Here is a 24680-nt window from a genome sequence, read left to right on the forward strand (position 1 = left end):
ACCTGTTTGGTGATCGTCTTGACCAACGTCTTCGGTTAGATTCTGCAAGAAATATGTTCACTATTACCAAGAAATCACACCATCACAACAAGTTTTAAAATTCAATATTTTCCTAAGTAGCTGATATCTTAATATCCATAACCTAACTTTTTTTATCAACTACATTTAAAACTATTTAAACAGTTGGTAGTTTTGTCATTAAAAGATTGACTTACTAGCTTATTAAGGGTGTGGTAGATCTTATGAATATTTGCCAGTGTTGAGAGATGAGAATTCAGCTGAAAGTCTTTAAAAAAGAAAAAGAGGAAAATTCAGTGTCATTTATTTCCCATACTGCAACGACTATAAAAAGAAGCTCAGATGTAATGATAAACAAATGTTTTGAAACAACTGAATCTCCATTAACTTGATACTTATTAAGTAAAATACAACATGCAACTACTGACCTATCCTCCTAGAAATAGTCCGACAATCAAGTTAAGTTCCCAACCAAATGTTCATGAAATTTTCATGTGAATTGTAAGGTAAAACAAAATACTTCAATAGTGATAAAATCCTACCAGCAATGAAACTAAACTTAATAGAAAAATATCAACAATGTTAGCAAATTAAACAAGTTATACAAATAGAAAACAGATCTCAAATGAAACGTGTTCACTTTCTCTTTCCTTTTCTCTTCCCAGAGTTACTAGCAAAATACCAAGCACCCAACAAGAAAATAACAAAAAAGCATCTCAACCATTCAAGTTCTTACAATAAATTTCTTTTCTTGGCTCTAATACAACAGAGAAAGCAAAAAGAGGAATCTAAGCCCCTCCCCCTCCTATTAATCAAACACAGACAAACCAAAGAATTATCCTGCAAACTCTGAGTCTGGTAGGCTGAGCCCTGTGATGGAATCTATGGTTACTTGTACCACAATATTCAATGTGCCACAGAGACAGAAACCCAGAAGCAGAAATCACACTCAGAGAAACATAGCCAAAGCAAAGAATGCATCAGCTACTGAATCATCTCCAACAGATGCAAAATTACACTCTAAGTCAGACATACAAGAAGAATTAAGTTGCTCCATCTTGGAATCCTGCACAACACAAAACTTTCAGTTAACCGTTGGGCTTTTGAATTTCTAATGTCAAATGATTTTTATAAATTATGCTTGCATACATATTAGGCTATGTAAAAGTGAGTTAGAAGTCTATAAATAATTTCATATTTGAATAAGCATCAACAGATGTATTTTCATAAAATATCAAGATTTACATTAGTTGCTTGTCTTTACTATCATAAAGGTTAGTCTTGAACGTAACCTTGAAAAAATACTGTAACTCTCCAAATTATGCCATTCTGATAAAAAAGAAAAAATATCACCCTTAATATTTGTAGCCTAAATTTCTTATCAACCACATTTTACTTGGGACATGTATCGGATGCCAAGAACAAACCCAAGAGAAGACTACAATACAAGTTGTCTGTGCAGGGGGACTGGACTCTGGGCAGCTGCTTTGAATCTGGAACACAAGCTGATTTCCCTGCCAGTATTTAGAAAGCTTTTTCTAAGTCATGGCAGGAATCCAGGTCTTGGCTGGCCTAACAGGGCAGAGGGGCCAGCAGGCAGCAGAGCCCTGACATTCACACTCCATTGTCAGGAGCAGCCGGCCATACATGGATGCTACACATGTACTGCTCCGGCCCACCTGGCCACAGCCAAACACCTAACACCACAGTCACAGCCAATGAGAATGCTCCACAAGAGTTTTTGGCTGAGAGACAACCAGAGCAGGGCCTCAGGCTCTAAATGGGTTTCAATACAGACAAGTGTTAATTGTATGGCATCTAAATAGCTTCGCCATATTTAAAGTAAATGGTGACAGAATGTGGCACAGAACCTTCTCCATCTTAGTGCATTGCACAGAGAAGTTTTAAAGTATTGGGTGTGTGGGGGTGTATGTATATGTATGTGTGTGTATTTACTTACTTATGCTTATATTTAATAAGCATGGATAGAGATCTCTAAAGCTAGAAACAACAGCTCTCTCCTGGCCTGTAAGAGGCAATGGGGAGCTTAACCATACACCACACCCTCCCCCCTGCATCTACTACTGAGCCAAACCCCCCTTTTTATACTCCCAATTTAAAAACAGGAAGACAAATGATACATTCCATTATCATCTTGAACTTAAATCCTGAGTTAAATTCTTGCCACCCCCCCCCCAAAAAAAAAGAACAAAAACAAAGACAGAAAACTCAAGGATCTGGATTCTTTTTTTTAACTGAGGCCTCACAGGAGGGAAGAGAGAAAGGGGCTTGCCAAAGATCATAGAGCAATGTGGCTTCCAGCCCCCCAATCCATGCTATACTTTTTTCACCACCCTGATGTTAATTCAACTGTCAAAATTCACATGAGAATCTAAACAAAATCGCTAAATCCTTCTACACATACACACACATACATGTAAACACACACACACACACACACACACACACACAGTTCCTACGCAAATACTACTGTGCTTTAGTACCTCTGTCTGGACTCTGACAACTCGTTTGAATCTTAGGTCTACCAGTTATTTAACCTAAATTTCGATGTCCTAGTCTGTAAAATGTGGTTACAAAGCTTAGGTGTGACAGACATTCATTACAATGCCTGGACCATACTAAGTGCTCAACAAAAGATATCAATTACCACTATATTTGTTTATACCATTTCCCACACCACACAGCTATCTAAAATGGTCTCTAATTTCCATAGGTCCAATAAAGCCCCATCTCAGAAACCCCAAAGTTGGTGCTCTCTCCTCTGTGAATGAGGCACATGGCCTGATACATCTCCACGGCTTTGGTGGCAATGCCATATTCACATACCATGAAGTTCATAATAATAGTCAAAGATAATCTCCACAACAGTGGGAAAAATATACAGGAGCATTTAAGACCAGGGTCTGTACATGAAGTTTCACTTTACAGGCAAGGTGAGTAACAAGGTTCATTTCACAAATCACAAAATATGTGTCAGCAATTCTCCACCTCCCTATCAGATGTCAACTACCATCAACACCTTGTCATCACTTTACACAAACACATACACACACACTAAAAACAAAAGGAACCAGCAACATAAAGAAATTTTCTTTAGTTTCATGAAGGAGGATACACAAATTCAAGGAAAAAAGACAAAAATGGTATTTAAAAATAAATCCACAAAGGTTAACACATATCAAATTTATGGTTCATCTGTTCAGTGCTCAGGGCAAGTAATAGACCTTAAAATCTAAAACAGATTTCACATCCTGAAGGAATAGATGTTAAGGGTAAAGAGCAAATGCTTTACAGAGAACATACTTAGGAAAGCACTAACTGATTCATAAAAATCTCCAGCTCATATTTCTATTCCGAAGGATAATGCTAGGCTAAGCCAACTTTATTCCATGATCAAATGGCTCTCCACAGGAAAGCAGTGACTGGGCTTGACTCTCCTGTGTGACAAGCAAACTCTATATTCTGTATTAAAAGCAACAAATGACTCTGTAAAAAGGCAAAGTCTGCTTGATAAATAGCTTGCCTAAATTATTTTCTGGGTATTTTTAAAATATCCAACAAAGGCTGACTGGGCATAAAGTTTCTGGTGCTTGTTTGTTTGCTTATTTTTATTACCATTTGCTGTGATCTATCCTATGTAATAAAAGCCTAATATGCTAAGTGTCCGGTCAGCCATTCAACCAATCAAAGCGTAATATGCTAATGATATGCTAAGGCCGCTCAACTGCTCACTATGACATGCACTAACCACCAGGGGGCAGATGCTCCAATCAGTAGGTTAGCTTGCTGCTGGGGTCCGGCCGACCAGGACTGAGCAAGAACGGCTGGACACACCCTGGAGCCCTCCCGTGGTCTCTCCCCAGCTGGCCAACTTCCTGTGTCCCTCCCCAGCCCCGAACGTGCATCAGTGGGGTCCCTCGGCCTGGCCTGCACCCTCTCACTACCTGGGACCCCTCGGGGGATGTCGGAGAGCCGGTTTCGGCCCAATCCAGCAGGCCAGGCCAAGGGACCCCACTGGTCCACAAATTCGTGCACCAGGCCTCTAGTCTATCTATATAAAAGGCTAATATGCTAAGTGTCCTTCCCACCTTCCAACCGGTTGCTATGACACACACTGACCACCAGGGGGCAGACGCTCAATGCAGGAGCTCCCAAGATGTGCACAGAGAAACGGCACTGCGGACCTGGCGCCCACAAAACACTTGGCTTGCCCCAAGTGGGACACAGGCCCTGCCACCACCATGGAGCGAGAGCCCACCAAATTGCAGCCAACACTGCCATGACCCCATGGCACAAAATGCAGCCCACAGCCCAGCCCAGCCACAGTCGCTTTGTGTGCCGGATAATGACATCACATAGCAACACCCAGCTTCCTCTCCCTAGCGACTAGCCTCCTTGCAGTTTCTTCAGCCCAGGAACCGGACTTGCTTTATAGCCAGGTGGAAACAATTACACTTTAACCAAATGTCTGTGAAACATTTTCCCATGCCTCATCTCATTTGATCCTCACAGAAGTCCTGGAGTAGGTAGATAGGAGACTTGGTGGAATCCTATTTTCTTTTCATGAGCTGGAAAATGGGAGATTTAGAAAGCTTAGAAACTTGACCCGACTGAAAAGAAGTAAGAAATGGTGGACCTTGAAAATGACTACAGGTTTTTCTCACTGTGCAGAATATAGTCAAATACTGCTGCAGTTAAATATTTTACCCTTTGTTCTCCCTGCGTGATCTACAATAATAATCTGCTTCATGTTGATATTTACTGCTGTGTTGCTGACAATTACCTGTAAGAGCAGTTGGGGTGCTTCACTGGGCTGGAAAAAGTTCAGCTAAATCAGAAAGCTGGTCTAATTAAGCAAGTTTATTCTAAATCTATAAAAGGCTAAGTTGAGTTGCACATGCACGATACATATAAAGCTCTCGCTGGAGCCAATCGCATGCGTGTGTTTCCGCCTGTCATTGTCAATCATGAATTTGGTTGACACTTCTATTATAGAGAAAGGGTGAATAGCGATATTAAAAATATTTATTCTAATTAATTTCCTTTCAACGTGTACGAATTCGTGCACCGGGCCACTAGTATAATATAAAAGAAAAAAAATGAATGCCACTGAAAGGTCAAAGTCCATTCCTCCACAGTAACCACAATATAGACAGAGATATATTCAAAATTAAACAATTATGGGTAAGTTCAGACAATGACTGTCAACCAAAAAAACATCAAATTTAAAAATTAACACTCCTAATAGAAGTTGACTTCCATAAGAGGGTCAGAAACAATTTGAATGCATATAAAATCAAAACCTTTCCTTAATACCATAGTCACTTGTAAGATACAGCTGGGAGGTGATCTCAATTATAACAGCAACAAGAAGCAATAATACATGTAGGAATAAACTTAAATATATAGAGTCAAATGAAGAAACAATGAAAGTTTGCTAAAATACATAAATGTAGAGATATTATATTCTTGAAATGGAATGACCCAGTATTATAAATCAAACATATCTCCCTTTACTGACCTACAAATTAAATGCAATCAAATTCCTATTCTTTGTGCCTCCCAGTTCCCCACCCCAAGAAAGAGGTGGGAAAAGGGAGGGAGTCAGACAAGCTTGGCAGATTGGTTCTAAAGTTCATCTGAAAGAACAAACATGCTAGACTTGCTAAGAAATTGTTGAAAAAGAATGAGGAAGAACTTGCCCTATCAGATATCAATATATAGGATAAAGCAGAGGTTGGTAAACCCTTTATAGAGGGTCAGATCATTAATATTTTGGACTTTCTGGGCTATATGCTCTCGGGTGCAACTACTTTGCCATTGTAGATAAAAAGCAATCATAAACAATACACAAACAAATGAGCATGGCTGTGTTCCAATAAAACTTTATAAAAAACTAGGTGGTGAGCCAGATTTGGTCCAAGGGCTGTAGTTTGCCACTGCCTGATATAAAGGTACAGTAGCCGCCCCCCCCCCCCCCCCCCCCCCCGCCGCTCCCCTGCCGCCCCGCCGCCTTATCCATGGTTTTGCTTTCTGTGGTTTCAGTTGACCAAAGTCAACCACAGTCCAAAAATATTAAATGGAAAACTCCAGAAATAAAACTGGTAAGTTTTAAGTTGTGTGCCATTCCTAGTGTGATAAAATCTCATGGCTGCCTAGGATGTGAACCATTCCTTTGTCTAGTGCCGTGGTCGGCAAACTGCAGCTCGCGAGCCACATGCGACTCTTTGGTCCCTTGAGTGTGGCTCTTCCACAAAATACCACGGCGTGGGTGAGTCTATTTTGAAGAAGTGGCGTTAGAAGAAGTTTAAGTTTAAAAAATTTGGCTCTCTAAAGAAATTTCAATCGTTGTACTGTTGATATTTGGCTCTGTTGACTAATGAGTTTGCCGACCACTGGTCTCGTGTATTCACACTGTATAAGCTGATGACCCGTTAGTCACATAATAGCCACCATCTTGGTTATCAGATCATCTGTCCTGTACTAGTGTATCACAGTACTAGTGTTTAAGTAATACTTATTTTACTTAATAATGGCCCCAAAGCTCAACATCAGTGATGCTAGCAATTCAGATATGCCAAAGAGGAGCTATAAAGTGCTTCCTTTAAGTGAAAGGGTATGTATGTCTAAGATAAAACATAGCATATACAGGGTTCGGTATTATCTGCAGTTTCAGGCATCCACCAAGGGTCTTGGAAATTATCCCCCATGGATAACAGGGGACTACTGTATAGTAACTAAAATGTATGGTATGTGTGCAAGAAGACAAACCAATGGAAGAGCATTGATAAACATGTATGTATGTATGTATGTATGTATGTATGTATGTAGAAGCACACGATCAATATATGATAAAATTGCACTTGAAATCAATGGGGAAGAAATAATTACTCAGTAAATACAGGGGCAACTAGCTAGCATGTGAACAAATTAAAATTAAATTCCAATTTCACCCAAAAGTTACTGATGGAAGGGGAAGGCATTCAAGGCAAAAGAAAAGTCCTTATCATGGACTCAGGGCTCTGCACACTCTGCCTCTACCCCATCTATCCAATCTCATCTCCTACTCTTCTTCCCCTCGCTCACTCCTCTCAGTCACAGTGAGCTTCCTGCTGCTGTGAGCACTCCAAGCATACTCCTCCCTCAGGAACTTGAACATGCTGTTCTCTTTGCCTTGAGCCCTGTTCCCTCTAATAATATGGCTTGTTCTCATACATCATCAGACTGCCATTTAAATAGCACCTTCTTACAAATTATTGCCACACCCAACAAACAGGAATCCTTCCTCACTCTTTTATCATTTTACCATGCTTTACTTCTTTTTATGGCACTAGTTCCAACTAATATGATAGTATGTCATATATCTGTCATCTTCCTCTACCAATAGAATGCAAGCTTCATGAAGGACTACTGTATCCCTAGTACCTAGAATAATACTTGGCACATACTAGGTGCTCAAGGAATACTCAATGAATAACTGAATGCAGACACAAAGACACCAAGACCTAAATTCAATGTTCATAACATTTCAGCGCATCCACACCATTAGAACTTCAAATGTGAGAAGCAGCATGGTGATAGAGGAGACTCAAAAGGAAGGCGAAGGTAAGGAAAAAAAAAAAGACACTGAATCCTGCTTCAGAGTTTAGATTTAATCTCCTACAGACCACCACAGGATATGCAAATGTAACCGATAAACATGGCACATTCAAGAAGCAGCAATTCTACTCAATGATAATTCATCTACAAGAGTTTTACGTGAATATGAAAACAGAATAATGGCACAAGATTTTGAAGAAATTTCACCACACTGAGCTAGCCTCCCAAAACCCTGAGTGTACTTAATCCACAGAACCTCAGCCTTAGCAGAAGGCTGGTGAAAAAGTTTGAGAAGCACTGCTCTAGGTCTGAGTACCATGCATATTGCTGTTTAAATCAGGAGCATTTTAGGAAGATCATTCTATGACAAATGTGTGACATAGGTGATAGGTGGCCTGGATTTAGAATGGCCTTTCATGAAGACTACTGGAAGTGATTGAAGTGGAAATAATTAGGGCCTTAAGTTAGACAGTGGCAGTAAAAGTGGAGAGGAGAAATCCTAAGTACAGTGAAACTACAGAATATCCACATTCAACTTATACAAATTCAACTTTATTCACTTGGCAACGAAAAGGAGGGAGAGAGACAAACAACATGGATCCCATAGTTGCTCGGTTTCCATGTACCAATCACATTTTGTGCATCTCACAACATTATATGAGTCTAGTATTTAAAGATGTATTTTTCATAAAATGTGGTCCCTAAACCCAAACCAGCTGCTTCAACTGGTGCTCCACTGAAGAGCCAGCAATCTATTCCAATGCTGGAGGAAAGAACTGACTGTGCTGGATTTATCGGAGACAACCTCCAACGGGGCTCCTTCTGAAAGTATTCCCAGGGATATTTCTAATACGGATGATTTTCACCTGACATACAGACTTTAGAACTAACTTGGATGCCAAATGTGATTGCACTGTAAGGGAACCACTAAGACTACATTCAGGAGATGAGAGAGAGGAGCTGTGTTGCATATCCTTTTGTCCACTTCTCATTTTATTAGCTCAAGTAGGTCAAACAGCTAGCTATGGCCAAGCTGGGAGTAAGTCACATCTAATTCCCAATCCAAAGTCCACTCCTCCACGCTAGCTTATTTCTAATCAGAGCAAACACTGATCTATTTTCATGCTCCATAAAGGGAAAAAAAGCAACAGCATTTCCCACCCAAAGATGTTAATAAATAAGCACACAAACTTAGGGTAATTTTTTTAAGTTACAACAGGCAAAATCTAAAACAACCTACCATCTTTTTTTTTTTTTTAAGAGATACCATCAGTAACACCAATATATTTCTATTCAAAGTGCACTTCTTTCTTCTGGTCTCTAAAGATTGATGGAAATATTTTATTATTAGCTAAACTCCAGCTGACCAATCAGTGAGCAATGCTCTCAGGTATAAAAGTTTTTAATGAAGCAATATGCACAGGTATGTACTTAATAACTGCTTTTTGATGACAATAAAAATGATCAAATCAGTAAAGGCTTGGGAGTGAGGTAGCCACTGGACACTGAGATAATGAGAGAATAATGACCACATTATTGCCAAAAAAGTCAAATAGAATTGGACAAAATTAAAGATTATCAAAATCAGCACCCAATTCTAAATGTTTTTGAAACAGAACAAGACATGATCTAGTGTAGTAGGGATAGGCCTCTCTTACTGGATGGGATTCAACATGGAATGCTTAGGGATTCTCTAAGCCCTGGGTGACATGGCCCATCCTCCAGAAATGCAATTTTACTCAGCGATACAAAAAAGGAAAATAATTTGTTGTTAAAGCCAAGGGTGTAGTGCAGTTGAGAGCCACTGTTTAGGTTTGCCCTGTCTCCTTCCTTCCAGAGAACAGTAGCCTCCTTTCCTATGGGCTTCAGATAAACAGAGGATGAGAATGTCAATGATGTCAAGTAGAGGACCCCGCCCACCTGCAAAGGACGTTTGATTTCAATCAGAGATTTTGGAGTTGTTACTGCAACATAAAAGAAAAGAATCCAAGTCTTCAGCAAGTCCTTACAAAGCCCCACATAACCTAAGTTATCTGACCTAAGTCATCTCACTCCATTCTCGCTCACTCCATTCCAGCCACACTCCTCCTTGCATACTCAAATGAATTCCTACCTCAGGGCCTTTGCATTTAACGTGTCTTCTCTCTCCATAACCTCTGATGCTCACAAGACCTGACAGGTTATTACTTGGTTGAAATATCTACTCAAATATCACCTGGTCAGAGAGGTCTCCTCTGACCTCCCTATCCAAACCAACACCTCCATCCCCCACCAGATTTAGATTATTACATAGCACTCGCTACTTTTTGATGCTTTTTAACAGTTTTATTGAGATATACTTCACAAACCATACAATTCACCCTTTTTTAAAGTACATAAATCAATGGTTTTCAGTGTAGTTCACAGAGTTGTGCAACCATCACCACAATCTAATTTTAAAATATTTTTATCACCCCATTAGTAGCCACTCCCCATTTATCCCCTCCACTCCTTCAGCCCTAGGCCAACATGAATCCACTTTCAGTCTCTATAGACCTGCCTATATTCTGAACATTCTATATCAATGGAATCATATAGTTTGAGGTCTTCTGTGATCTTGACATTATTATTTTATGTATATTTACATATTTAAGCTTTGTCATTCTCCCTTGAGCTCAAGCTCCATGAGGACAGGGGCTTTCTTTTGCTTTGTTCTCTACTGTATCCCAATACATAGAATAGCAAAAGCCTAGCGCACGATAAGCAGGGGGATGAATGCTTTAAAAGTATTCAGTCACTGGATTTAGCAAGTGGGAGTTACTCTGTAATCTTGGTGAAGATTTTGAAGCCAGAACTGAGGCCAGAATGAAGTGAGCTGAGGATCCAGCAGTGGGGGAGGGAACAAACTACGTAAAACATAAAAATTTTGTTCCAGAAGTGTTACTGTGAAAAGGAGACTAGAAATGCACATGGGATTGAGAGAGTGCAGATTTGGGTTTTATGACGTAGAGACTAGAGCATGTTTAAAATGCTGGTATTAGATTTGCTTAGCATTCTGGAAGATGCTTAGTATCCTAGAAGCCGGAGTGTAAAAAGCAGGTCAGATCACAAGTCAGTACAGATCTGCATATGAGCTCAAACGTGTGATTTTAAAAGAAAAGCACAAAAAACAATTTTAAGTAATAAAGATTATTAAAATTGAGTTCTACCTCAAAATGACTTGGAATATAAAATCTACCATAAAGTGAAGCCTAGTGTTTTGTTTTTTGACACTATAAAAAGTAGTGTTTTAAATGATTCACAATACCAATTTACATCTTTGCATACCAATTGATAGTCATTTAGCTATATGAGATGGAACAGGTATACATCTCATTTGTAGAAACAAATGTATTCCTATTTGAGGCTAAATTATTAAAATACAAAGCTGTGAAATGTTTTCCACATTGCAAAAATAGGAAGACCCAAAAGCTAGGTTTGTGGGTCAGCTTCACTCAACCCTTGAATGTGGGAATCTATACTAATAAAAGGGTAATATGCTAATTAGACCGGACGTCCTTCCGGACAAAGCCATGGTGGCAGGGCCAAGGCAGAGGCAGTTAGGGGTGATCAGGCCGGCAGGGAAGAGCAGTTAGGGTGATCAGGCCGGCAGGGGAAAGCAGTTAGGGGGATCAGGCTGGCAGGGGAGAGCAGTTAGGGGGATCAGGTCGGCGGGGGAGAGCAATTAGGGGAATCAGGCTGGCAGGGGAGAGCAGTTAGGGGGATCAGGCCGGCAGGGGAGAGCAGTTAGGGGGATCAGGCTGGCAGGCAGGTGAGTGGTTAGAAGCCAGTGGTCCCTGTGGGATCGGGCCTAAACCAGCAGTCGGACATCCCCCGAGGGGTCCCGTATTAGAGATGGTACAGCCTGGGCTGAAGGACACCCCACTCCCATGTACAAATTTCATGCACCAGGCCTCTAGTCTCTTTATAAAATGGATGATAATGGTGCCATCCCCATAAGGGTTAAATGTGCTGCAATGTGCTTAGAACAGTGCCTGGCACTGGGTAAGAGCTATCTGAGGGCTGGCTGTGATGTCACATGGTGAACAGGAATGGTCTGCACTCCCAGCCCAGTGCAGGGTCCAGGAAGAGCTGCTGAAGCTTTGAGCCCTCTCCCCCACAGTTCAAACCAAACCAAACTTACTAATTAAGCTACTTAAGACCAATCCAGTGACTGCACATCAGAATCACCCTGGGAGCTGGAAAAAAATGCCAGTGCCAGGGCCCCAATCCAGATCAATAAAATAAGTGGGGGGCACACACTGATCTTTTCTCAAGCAGCCCAAGTAATTCTAATGTGAAACCAGAGAGTTGAGTTCTGTTCCCACCCTTGACTCAATCCCCAAACCGCTGGCAGCCAATATATTCCTGGAACAACGTCACCACAAAGCAGACAGGAATCCAACTCATTCACAAGTGTGTGTGTGTGTGTGTGTGTGTGTGTGTGTGTGTGTCGGGGGCGGGGGGGGGGGGGGATCAAGACTCCGGAAAAAGATTACAAAGCTGAAAAGCCAGGCAAAAATGAAAAGTAACGAAGTAGCAGTGATGAAGGTGTTAACGTCACGTAATTGTCATCAATAAATATTTGCTATTTACAAGGCGCAAAGCCCAAAAGGTACTGGAAAGGGGAAAATCACTGAAGAGTGAGAAGCAGGTCATCTTAGGTGACTCAGCGTTTTCCCTGAACACAAGATCCAAAGTTAAAGCCATCCAAGCGCACCGCTGCTGGTTTTTTCCTAACTCTCTCACAGGACCCATAAAACAGGCTGGGAGGAGAAACCATCGCACCCTATCTTCCACCTCACAGCCTGTGCCTGCAGCAGCCATCTCAAAGGAGTCGGCCACTTCAGGACACCCAGTCTGGCTGCACTCCAAATGTGACAAGGTACAAAAGGCCCTAGATGTATTCCCTTCACCCCACTCTCCCACTGAAGAACACAGAGCCACTCCATAGTTCAGAGTAAAAAAAAATCATCCTTTAACCTCACTAATGTTACAAGAGCCCAGATTTAGGTTAAAGAGTGCAGCTTTGGCATCAGAAAGCCCTGGATTAGAGTCCCGGCTCTGGGGCATCCTAGTTGAGTGACCCTTCCCCTACCCAACCTCACTGTGTCTCAGTGTGCTCATCTGTTCAGCTGAAATAACAGGACCCTCTTCACAAGGCTATTGTGAGGATTAAATTAGACCATGCATGCCAAGCATTTAGCACAGCACTGGTCCATTCCTATGCACAAATAAAGGTTCATTATTTTAATCCCTATTATTATTGGAACGTGAAAGAGCCTAAAACAGACTGAATCTAGAAGGTCAAAGAGTAAAGACAGTGGCTGGTGTGCGCAGTGGTTAGAGCGTTGGTCCTCACACCAAAGAGTCTCAGGTTCAATTCCTGGTCAAGGATACCTGCCTGGATTATATGTTCAATCCTAGTCGGGGCGTATGCGGGAGGCAACCAATCAATGTCTCTCTCACATTGATGTTTTCTCTCATCCCTCCCTCCTTTCCACTCTCTCTAAAAAAAAAAAAAAAAAAAAAAAAAAGTGCCCTAGCTGGTTTGGCTCAGTGAATAGAGTGTCAACCTGCAGACTGAAGGGTCCTGGGTTCGATTCCAGTCAAGGGCACATGCCAGGTTGCAGGCTTAATCCCCAGTAGGGGGCGTGCCAGAGGCAGCCAATTGATGATTCTCTCTCATCATTGATGTTTCTATCTCTCTCCCTCTCCCTCTCTGAAATAAAAAAAATTAAAAAAAAACCTTTAAAATAAACTTAAAAAAAAAGAAAAAAAGTAAAGACAGGGCAGAAGGTGACAGGCCTTTAAAACACTGACTTCAATAACCGGGACTTGAATGTACAACTATCTTTCTCAGCTTCCTGTTTAATGAAGAACAAATAATCTAATTTTGGGAATGGCATTTGTAGAAAGAGATCTTAAAGGGAAAAAAAAAGATTTAAATTCACCCTCAACAGAAAAAGAAAAAAATGTTACACAAAAACTACATTAGTAGCTCTACCAAAAGGCAAGTTTTACATTTTCTGGTTTTTCTGAAATGTTGTTCAATATCTATAAAATAAATGTAGGGCTAAAAGTGAGTTAAGAAAAAGTATGGAGCCCTAGCCAGTTTGGCTCAGTGGATAGAGTGTCGGCCTACGGACCGAAGGGTCCTGGGTTGGATTCCGGTCAAGGGCACATGCCCAGGTTGTGGCTCGATCCCCAGTTTGGGGCGTACAGGAAGGAGGCAGCCAATGATTCTCGTCATTGATGTTTCAATCTCCCTCTCCCTTCCTCTCTGAAATCTATAAATATATATATATGTATGTATGTATGTGTATATATATATATATATTTTTTCCACAATTAGAATCCACCTTTAAATGCCCACTGTCACGGCAAATAAGATGCCTGAAATGAGAAAATGAAGAGGAGAGAAAGAAGGAATTCATCCTAGACCCTGATCCTGTTGGGACCCATTCCAAGAAGAATAGAACCAAAAGCCAAATGTAGATAATATCAACTGGCTCTGCTGTCATCATTCACAGGCCTGTGAGAAAATATGAAATTCCAATATACCTGCAGGTTTACCACAAGGATTACACAAAAAGCACAAATAAAATGTTGAGTATTACTTCACTGGTAGTGGTGGGGCATCTAGACCCTGGAGTCAGAATGCCTGAGTAAGAATCTCAACCCACCATTTACAAGCTGTAAAGAGTTAACCTGAGAAGGTTAATTAACCTTTCTGCACCTCAGCTTCCTCATCTGTAAAATGGGGATAATAATAGTACACAACTTACTTCAGAGGGTTACTGCAAAGCAGTTGAGTCAGCCCAAGAATAATCACCAGTGCCCATACCACTTTGTTCCTCCTCTCTCCCTACACCCACCTTCTGACCTCTCTCTTCCCTTCTTCTCTCACTTCCTGGTGCCTCTTTTCAACCCTCTCCCATGTAGCTCCAGCCCACCCTTCCATCTCCTCTCCCCTTCACTCAGTCTCCCAAACTCTCATTCCGCAGCCACAATCCTTGGTACTCTCACCCATGTTGCTCCCTCTACTTGGAGAGCAACCCTCCACCTCACCCCACAGCTGCACACAGATCCTTTTCTTCATATAATAAAACTTCAAAAACTATACCCACATGACAGCTGCTAACCCTTCTCTGAAGTCTAATTTTAATGACGCCACATTTATTCCCAGTACACCCTGGCACTCATCTAACCCAGCAGCCATAGCTCCATACTTCCACGGTCCATTACTTCTCTGCCTCTACCACTTAACCTCCTAGAAGGAAGCTCCTTAAACACAGGGACCACCCAACTCAGTCATGTCTGTTACAGCAGTGCCTGGCAACAAGAAAAACCTCAAATGTTTGGTGAATGGCTGAGTGAGGAAATGCCTCACTTGGTGGTTCTTACATCTCTTTTCCTCTCCAGGCTCTCCTTTGAAAGCCAAAAAGGAGGCTGTCATTACCCAGGATCATCAGCAACAAAAACAAAAGTGCCAAGCACTTCTCTAAACACTTTTGAGTTTTATTTCCTTTAAGCCTTCAGATCACTTTTGATCTTTCCTCCTCCTTTCTCCTCAGTCCAACCCCAACTCCGCTCTAAGCACACCAGCTTCTTGGCTGTTCCTTAGTAGAGGCCTGCTCCCCTCTTAGGGCCTCAGCATGTGTGTTCCCTCTGCCTGGAATGCCTCTCACCTCCATCAGGTCTTATCTTAAAACCTTCACAGTGAGGCCTTCCCTGACCATGCTATTAAAATTACAACACCAGTACAGATATTTATCAAAACTTATCAAACTGTATATTAAATATACATCCAATTTTATAACATGTAAATTATACTCAATAAAGTTTATTAAAAAGCTACTAGAACTATCAGATAGGAATTCTGGCTAAACAAATATTCCTCCAAAAAGCGCCACAAATGTTATTTCCACAGCTAATATTCTCAAGTCAGATGCGAAAAGATGCTCAAGAAGTTATGCAACACACAACCTCTTTTTTTTTGGGGGGGGGGGGGAGGAAGATGAGACAAAGACATGATTAGGGAAAGACAGCAACAAAGAGTTCCATATGATGACATCCAGTGGGGTGACTGATGTGTCGCTCTGAGTCCTGCCTGATCACCGCCAGCAAAGGCATCCCCACAAGTGACATCGCTTGTGTGCTCCTTCAGTCCTAAGTCACCTGGAGCCAGGACTAGTAGACTCTGAACCAACCAGGCAGATCACTGCTCTCCACAAGGGCCTCTACTGGGAATTGACCAATGACAGGTCTGGATTTTGAGTTTGTCAGAAGTCTCAGTTGTGAGAATCAGAAATCAATTAGCTAATTTAAACTGAAAAGTGATTTGTTTTTCAAAGGCTATTGGACAGTTCACAGATTTTCTAGGAAATCCAGACAACCAACTACATCAGCTACACAACCAAAACAATGCCTAAGGGCACACAGCAGAGTGCACCATCTACCCAGCCAGGGCCAGCCTGGCCCCTGGGACCACAGTCTCCAAAGACTCTAGAAATAGAAATAGCAATAGCACAGCTGCCACCACTGTCCATCATCCTCTCCAAATGGGCTGTAGGTACTCCCTGCTTCTTCCCATCACGAACCTCCAGCTTCAGATTCACACTGGGGTGGGTGTGTCTGTACAGCTCTGCTGGAAAAGGTAAGAATTCCCCAATCAGAGGAAGAACCAGGTCCAGGGCCCACCACAGATACAAATGGATGACACACCATCTCTTCGAATACTGCTGATATAGATCAGCAAGTAATGAATGGTTCTCAAAAAAAAAAAATATTCACAAGGAAAAAAATACTCAAAGATAGAACTAAAAAGAATCATACTCAGAGATAATGCTATTTGGGAAGGGTGGGGTTTTTTTTCATACTATTTAGTGTTTTACTCAGTATAGTAATTAGTTTCAAAAACTACAAGCTTACCTTCTAGTTTGAATATAACTCATTAACAACGTTTTCTAATTAAAAGAAAAAATTCAAATCTGAAGTAGCAGATAGCTCGTCTGTTTAAATACTGAAACAATATGAAAAGCATCCTTAGAGCTGAAATAGTCATGCAATAATTGCTAAAATACATGATTCTATTTAAAATGTAGAATTTTAACACCTTCTACTAGACGCAGGGGTGGGCAAACTTTTTGACTCGAGGGCCACAATGGGTTCTTAAACTGGACCGGAGGGCCGGAACAAAAGCATGGATGGAGTGTTTGTGTGAACTAACATAAATTCAAAGTAAAGGAGCGGAGGGGAGAGCAAGAGAACCGGATAGAACAGCCGGATCCGGCCCGTGGGCCATAGTTTGCCACGGCTGTAACTAGAGGGAAGGGGGGTGGGACTGGGTAGAGGTGGGGGGGAGGGGAAGAATGGGGACATCTGTAATAGTCTAAACAATAAGCCCTGGCCGGTTGCTCAATGGTTAGAGCATTGGGCCTCAGACTGAAGGGTCAAGGGTTCAATTCCGGTCAAGGGCACGTACCTGGATTGCAGGCTTGATCCTGGCCCCAGTTGGGGCACTTGCTGGGAAGCAACCCATCGATGTGTCTCTTTTACATTGATGTTTATGTTTTCTCTCTCTCTATCTCTTCCTCCTCCTCCCTCCCATCCACTCTCTCTAAAAAACAAATCAATAGAAACAATGTCCTCAGGTGAGGATTAAAAATAAAGTAAACAATAAATAAATAAATAAATAAATAAATAAATAAATAAATAAAATGTAGTGTTTTGATACCTTCTTCTACTTAAAACATAAGCCACAAATTATAATCTCTTTTATAGCCACAAATATTTTTAAATGTTCTGCTTAAAAGACTAATTCTCAAGAGGTACTTCTAACCTGAATCTCAGAATAAGTAAAAAGAACAAGCTATGAAAAGCCAGTAACACTAATTCAAGCTGATCAACTATAAAATGATATCAACATTAATGTCAGATTCTCAGAAAATTCATTTCCAACTAAGAAAGTTTACTTTCTAAATGAAGAAAGCCTTTCACTGACTAAATGTATTGTTAATATTCAGAAATAAAACCTTAAGACCAGAAATAAAACCTTAAAAAAGAGGGAAAATGCAGAAACACTCTAGGCCCCTAATATCAGCTCTGTCAAGCCCTGCCTTAGCCTTCTCCACACCGGACCTTTCGATGCCAGATCTGAAATGCACACATGTACTTTACCATGCAAACTCCTGGTTCCTCAGTACATTCGCTTTTTATTCTCTCTTTGAGAATTTCTCCATGCCATTGACTTTCCTCAAAACTGATATATGCTTGCATTTTAAAAGAAGTATCACTTAAATTGGTTTGCATATGGCTGACTTTGTCAAAAGGCACAGATAAATGAAAGCTAGCATTCCCTGAAGAAAAATCTGAAGATAATGAAAGATAACTAGAAGCAGACTGGAGAGCAGAAGGAAGAATTAAAATTTTCCAGATAATTCACAAACTATTCAAGAGTTAACCAGTTTAATTCATTCAATACATATATAATGACCTAAGGAAGATATCACGCTGGACAATCAAGTTGATACTAAGACATAGTCCCAGATTTCAAGGGAGTAATAATATAATTGGGGAGGGGAACAAAAAGTAAACAAGCAGCTATTGTTATATAAGATAAAGTTGAGAAGTCAACAGTACTTTGGAGATTCAGTGGAGGGAAGAGAGTCTTACTAGATAAGGGAACAAGGAATACAATAAAGTTCCATAAAAAGTAGCACTGAGGACAGTAGGCAGCAGAAATCCAGGGGGAAGAAATAGTTTAAACTACAGAAACTGGTTCAAACCCAGGTTTTGATGAGTCTGTATTTCAGTAAGCAACTGGGAGCCCTCAAGGTTTCTAGGTAGGGGAATCGAAAGGACAAAGATGATTCAACTGCTGATAGAAAAGATAAATTTACAGGAGGCCGAGCTGGGCAAAAGGATTACTGGTTATCCTATATCCTACATAATAAAAGGCTAATGTGCAAATCGACCGACCAGCAGAACGACCGATCGATATGACGTGCACTGACCACCAGGGGGCAGATGCCCAACGCAGGAGCTGCCCCCTGATGGTCAGTGCGCTCCCACAGGGGGAGCGCTGCTCAGCCAGAAGCTGGGCTCACAGCTGGCGAGCACAGCGGCAGTGGCGGGAGCCTCTACCGCCTCCACTGTGCTAAGGATGTGGGGAGCAGGCCTAAGCTGGCAGTCAGACATCCCCCTAGGGCTCCCAGACTCTGAGGAGCTGAAGGACACTGCCCCCCAGTCCAGTGTACGAATTTCATGCACCGGACCTCTAATTATAATATAAGAAAAGATGGATCAGATAGATCTAAGTTGATGACAACAGATAGGTACCAGAGGGAACGGGCATGGGAAGATATGCAACCTCTTTTCCAGTACTGACCATGGAAAGAGAATAAGAAATGTCTAAGTTTCTAGCTTTTGTTATTAAATGAATTGTAGTTACATTACCCAAATGAATAAAATTGGCTTTGTTTTTCTCTTTGTTTTGCCTACTAAGAAGCTCAAAGCCAAATACATATATGTTATAATGAATATTATAATATATGGCCTATTTCTAATATATGGCAAGCATTTATATGCAGCCTGTAAATCTATAGTTTATTTTCTTTCTCTTAACAGGATTTTAATCTATATTTCGTAAGTCACGTCTAATTATTTTAGAATGAGGCAGAAAATAAATTAATAGATAAAAAGACTGAGACCAAGCCACTGACAGTTAGACAAAGTAGCTGGTTCAGGGATATAACCATTAGGCTGCCAACCCAGGGCATTCTCCTCAACCTTCTTCCACCCTACCAAAGGCCATATCCCATGAAAGAAGCTGAAAAACACCAGATTTCACTTTCTCAATCTCCCTCACAAGGAGCAGTGGCATGAAATCCGTACTAAGTAAAGAAATTGAAGAAGTCTCCAAGATGACCTCTGGAAAAGACTCCTCTCTGTTAAGAGGAAGTTGTAAGTAGATAAACTCCTTCCCCACCTATCTTATGTAGGCATGTCCTCTGGTGCTGCAGCAACCACTTTGAAAACATGAGGCAATGAGCCTGAGACTTTTGATAAGCCAAAATACTAAAAATAGAGGAAGAAAAAGATGCAAAGCATATAGATTCTTAAGTTATCATTAAGATGCTGCACCAGCCTTAGAACCTAGACAAGAAGATAAGTTTTATTGCTAGACTTCTTGCTACTGGAAAATAAGCTCTATTATTCAAGCCATTTTTCATTGAGTTGTGTTACTTGCCAAAGGCATCCTAATTGAAAAAGAGGTCATCACAAGGTCAATTTCTGACAGGTTGATTTTTAACTGGTGAGTTAACAATATTATTATTATTAAGATGAGAATAACCCAAACATACTACGGTCAAGAAGAATGCAATAAGCTAATAAAAGCTTCTGGAAGCAGCTAAAGATAAAAACAGAAAATTATTAATAACATTTTAAAAATGTGATCACGTGTTAGTAAGGGCACTATTTAGAGGCAGGAACAGAGAAAGAAAAGCATAACTGTACAGAAGTACTCTAAGGTGGAGAAAATTAGGGAAACTTTCTTTTTTGGCAATGTTATAGACAAGGTAACCCCAAAATCCTTCCCAATATAAAAGAGTCCAAAAAGTCTGGGTAAAGTGTAAGAAACATCTGTTTAAACGCATAGCTAAGTTCACAAGAAAATAAAGGACCTCTCAAAGGGCCAAAAATCAAAGAGTCTAAAAACCAGAGCAGAAAGTGTAAGCTGATAACGTACAGAAACCTAGAGTTTGGAGGGCTAGGGTAGGGGGTGGGTTGTATGTGTGTGTGTAAAGAATGCCTGTGCCCTTTGGAATGTAATAGAAAAAGACAAGAGGAAGGAAATGACTAACACAATATTTTCTTTAAAAAACACCATCTTGAAGACAATTATAACTATTGTTTTCAACCTCTTATATTTTACCCTTTATGAGAGCAATTTCCAGGATTAAATGTACATTTTAAAAAACATGTCTATATTACATATTTACATATCACAAAGGATTTCCTGGATATTTCACCACGAACACAAAAATATAAATTATTTCTCCCCATAAAAACGCACATTGACCCATTTTTCAGCCATTATGAAAAGATCCATCATTAAATCAAGTACTCAAGTCCCGTATATTTGTAACCATACTAAAAGGTTTCCAAATCTTAGGACTTTTTGGTAAAATTTTTATCATTAGGGTCATTATAATATTTTCTAGTGACTATGTTACCAAAGGTTTCAAAAATATCACATAAGCTCTGGCCAGTGTGGCTCAATGGTTAGAGTGTAGCGCCATGGACTGTTTTTAGGGTCGTGGGATTGATTCCTGGTCAAGGACACATACTGGGTTCAGGTCTGGATGTGTGCAGGAGGCTACTAATCAATGTCTCTCTCTCACATGTTTCTCTCTCTCTCCCCCTCCCTCCTTCCCTTCTACACTCTCTAAAAAGAATCAATGGAAAAAATATCCTCGGGTGAGGATTAACCAAAAAGATACATCACATAAAAATGATCTGTCAAAAAAAAAAAAAAAAATGATCTGTCATCTCTGAGCTAATCTTATAGGCCTCTATATTACAGATTTTTTAAATCATTGCAAGTAGTAAATGGTAAAGGGAACCTGCAAAGGATGTACTGTTTGGGGAGTCTACCGACTAATATGGTCTCATATTATAAAGGCAAGTAAAAGAAATTACAGGCCACAGCAAAAAACAAAACAAACATGAAAAGCTCTGAAGGTCCTCCACAGAGTTTACCTTCCTCTAGTCTCATTTGCTTCAGCTTCTTTGAAAACAGAAGGCATATTCCCTTTATTTATCTTCACATTTTCATGCTGGTTTTATGAATGGGACCACTCAATTCTATTAAGCCACCTCCATCACTCAATTCAAGTTCATCTTTTTTCAAAAAGTCTCCATCCGTGGACAATCCAAACAACCCAAGAAATACAAACATTATATATATATATATAATGGTTATAATATATATAACCATCACAAGGGTCACATTTGTCTCCAGTGCATTCCCACATTTATAGAAGACTACACCTTTTAACCTAGTGTTTACACACAATCATCCTAAATGCTGCTTTTATTGCGTTGTATCTGGAATGTATCTCCCACAACCTATGTGCGATGGTTCAAGACTAGGCATTTATTCTACAAATAAGGCCACCACATGCAGGGGGGAAATAACCAAGTGTCCGGGATCAAGAATCCAAGTGTGAAAGCACTGCACTTGCTTGGTTCTACCCCTCCCACTGACAAAGGGAGAAGGTCTAGTGAGCCTTTTCTAGTCCCAGGGGACAGAAGAGCCTCCCGAGAGCACTCTGGGGTCCGCTGGGAATAAGGCACGAGTTAGCAGAGAAGGGAGGCTCCGAGGGGCGCGCTGCATTCTGGGACTCGTTTCCACAGTTACCCACGTGCACCCAATCCAACCGCGACTAGGACTACAAGTCCCAGAATTCCATAGGACCGCCTTTCCCCTTCACACCCGGCAACTGGAGCCAGACCCTAAAGGAAACCCCTAAAGCGCTGGGGAAGGTCTCGCCTCCCAGGCACTACGCGGGGTCTCAGACCCTGAGCTCCCTTGCAGGGAAGCGGGTCCCGCGGCACCAGCCTCCACACCTGACGACCAAATGTTAGAAAAGTGCGTCACAGCCTGCCAAATCCAGGGACTGCCAGGGACCTCGACACCTCCCCTGCGCAAACCACCCTCCACCGGGCCTCCAGGGCCCGACCTCTCCGGCTCCGCCGCGCCCCTACCCCACCTCCCAGTCCTGCAGCCGGAGCCCGTGCCAGCGCTGACCTCGCTACCCGCCGCTCCAGGGGAATCGCGGCCAGCGCCAACCTCGGGGCACCTCCCCCCGCCCCCTCCACCTTACCCCGCCCCCTTCTCTCTCCACACCCCGAAGCTCACTCCAGAGACCCTTGATGGGGGAGGGGGAGGAAACACCTCCCCAAACTCACCTAGCCCACCCACCCCCAAGCCCTGCACCGACGGAATCTAGACTTGACAGTCCCACCCCCTGCCCCGGCCCCTCCCAACCCCCATTGCCTCCCAACTAGCTCTTCACCCACACCGCACCTCTTTTACCCCTGCCCCCATCCTGTACCCCAAACCCTGCCGTCCTTCCTCTCCTCTTACTCACAATTACTCTGTCTTCCCAACACCTGCTCCATCCTATTACCCCAAGGTGCCACTCCCAGTTACCCACCAGCCTTCCAATGCCCCTCCGCCCGCCGGACTCCCCAACTATCCCATCACAACCCAATCCCTCCCACCATCTCGCTCTCCCGTTACATCAACCCTCATCTCTTTGCCCGCCCTCCGGCCCCGCTTGGCCGCTGCCCCCATTCCCCCACCCCATTGTTCCCCCCCACCCCCGCCAACCAGCCCTTCTTCCCATTGTCCCCGCCCCCGCGCTCCCCCGAGCACTCACCCGCCTTTCACCGAACCGCCGGCACCGCTCAGCTCAGCCCCTAGGAAATCCTCACCCCTGCGCCCCGCTCGCTCGCTCTCTCACTCCCCCTCCCGTGCCACCCCCAGCCCTGCCTGCTAGCGCCCGCCACCGCTTCCACCTCCATTCACCCCAGACACTCCGGTCCCGGCCCTTCATCTCACGTCCCGCCCCCCCTTCCCCCAACACTGAAATAGAGCCAGTCCCCACCCCCCTCACCTCCGCCCTCCCCTAGCAGGCCGGCCCCTTCCCCCCACGCCCGCCCCCGCCCCGCGCTGCCCAAGGCGGCACCGCCCGCCCCGGCCCCGGGAGGGATAGGGGTGGCTCTCGGGCAGGGGCTCCCCGCGCGTTTCAGGACAGAAGGCACAGGCACTGCGAGACCCGAGTGGAGAGTGTTGGCAGCCACCCGGCCCCAACCCGCTTTCTCGCTCTCTCCCTGTTACTCACTGACAGCGGCAGCATCCGAGTGCATTTTCGGACAGCTCACACGCCGCTAGCCGCCCAGGATCCCGCGCTCGCCTCGCGGTATCCCCACCGGCTCGCCGCACCTCGGCTGGGAGCTGAGGACCCGCCGCCAGGCACTCCGGCCCCGCCCACCTCGTCTCCTCCATTGGATGAATCTCGGCTGAGGAACCGCCCCTCCGCGTCTCTCATTTGACGAAAGGAGTGTAGAGCGCGCCGTTCTGGAGCGGTCAAAGAGGCCCCGCCCCCTGAAGTCCAATACGATTGGTCCGGGCGCCTCGTCCCCCTAACGCCCCTGGCGGAGACCACGCTCTGGAGTATCAGGTTGGTCCTGGCTGCTGTCACTCAACCCGGGGGGTCTGAAAGCGCGTGTAGGGGCGAGGCTGGGGAATTGGTCCACCTTGACCCTGAAGCTCCGCCTCGTCGCGGGCCGGATTGGTGGAGCTGCAGACCAACCAAGAAAGATGGGTCGGCGTCTGAAACAAAGCACGCGAAGTGTTCCCAGAAAAACCTAGAAGGGGAGGCGCAGTCGGGGCAGTTTGTGTCTCGCTGCACTAAGTAGGAGAGGCAGCCCGTCCTTCGTGCCTGGCGCTTCGCGTCGGGGTCTCCCGCCTGTCACGCACGCCTCGGAGCGGCTCTCTGCAGGAGCCCAGTCTGCGCCGAACTTGGACTTCTCTTGCAAGCTGTTTCCTACAGCTGGAAACTGGATAAAGAATTGCCGCGTCTTCATTTCCAGCAAACACTCTGGTGAGGAACAAATTCCCATTTCTTGTACAACAGTCTATCTCGCCGTTTTCGAGTGCACTTCTTTTCCAGAGTTAACACACTTCTTACCCCTTCGTCATAAATGGGCTGTTCTGAAGGCTTCGGGTGTTGCGGGCATCGTCCGTCATACATCTGTCTGCAAGCTTCAGACCGCATAGCCGTAGAGGAAACCAAGGGCCACGCTCTGAGCCGCGGACGCTGTCCGCACCTCGGCAGGTTCCCAGCCCTCGGAGGACAACTCGCGGAAGCCGAGACAGCCCAAGTCATTGGCGCCGGGAGGAGATCCAGAAAACAAGTTGGCTGTTACTTGGCAGAGGAAGACGTTAA

The 24680-nt window shown here is 43.2% G+C and overlaps 1 protein-coding gene across 1 annotated transcript in view; it reads right to left on the minus strand.

The window, feature by feature from the left end:
• DCUN1D4 (defective in cullin neddylation 1 domain containing 4) overlaps positions 1-23737 on the minus strand; it is a gene marked incomplete at its 5' end in the record, with an annotated part of 70918 nt that extends 47181 nt beyond the window's left edge. The window contains 4 exon segments of the mRNA XM_080665605.1: positions 3-42; positions 216-286; positions 23574-23619; positions 23621-23737. Coding sequence (XP_080521731.1) covers positions 3-42; positions 216-286; positions 23574-23619; positions 23621-23737 — 274 coding nt within the window.
• Positions 23738-24680: the final 943 nt, after the last annotated feature.

Source organism: Plecotus auritus (genome assembly GCF_963455305.1).
Source record: "Plecotus auritus genome assembly, chromosome: 1".
Taxonomy (NCBI): Eukaryota; Metazoa; Chordata; class Mammalia; order Chiroptera; family Vespertilionidae; genus Plecotus; species Plecotus auritus.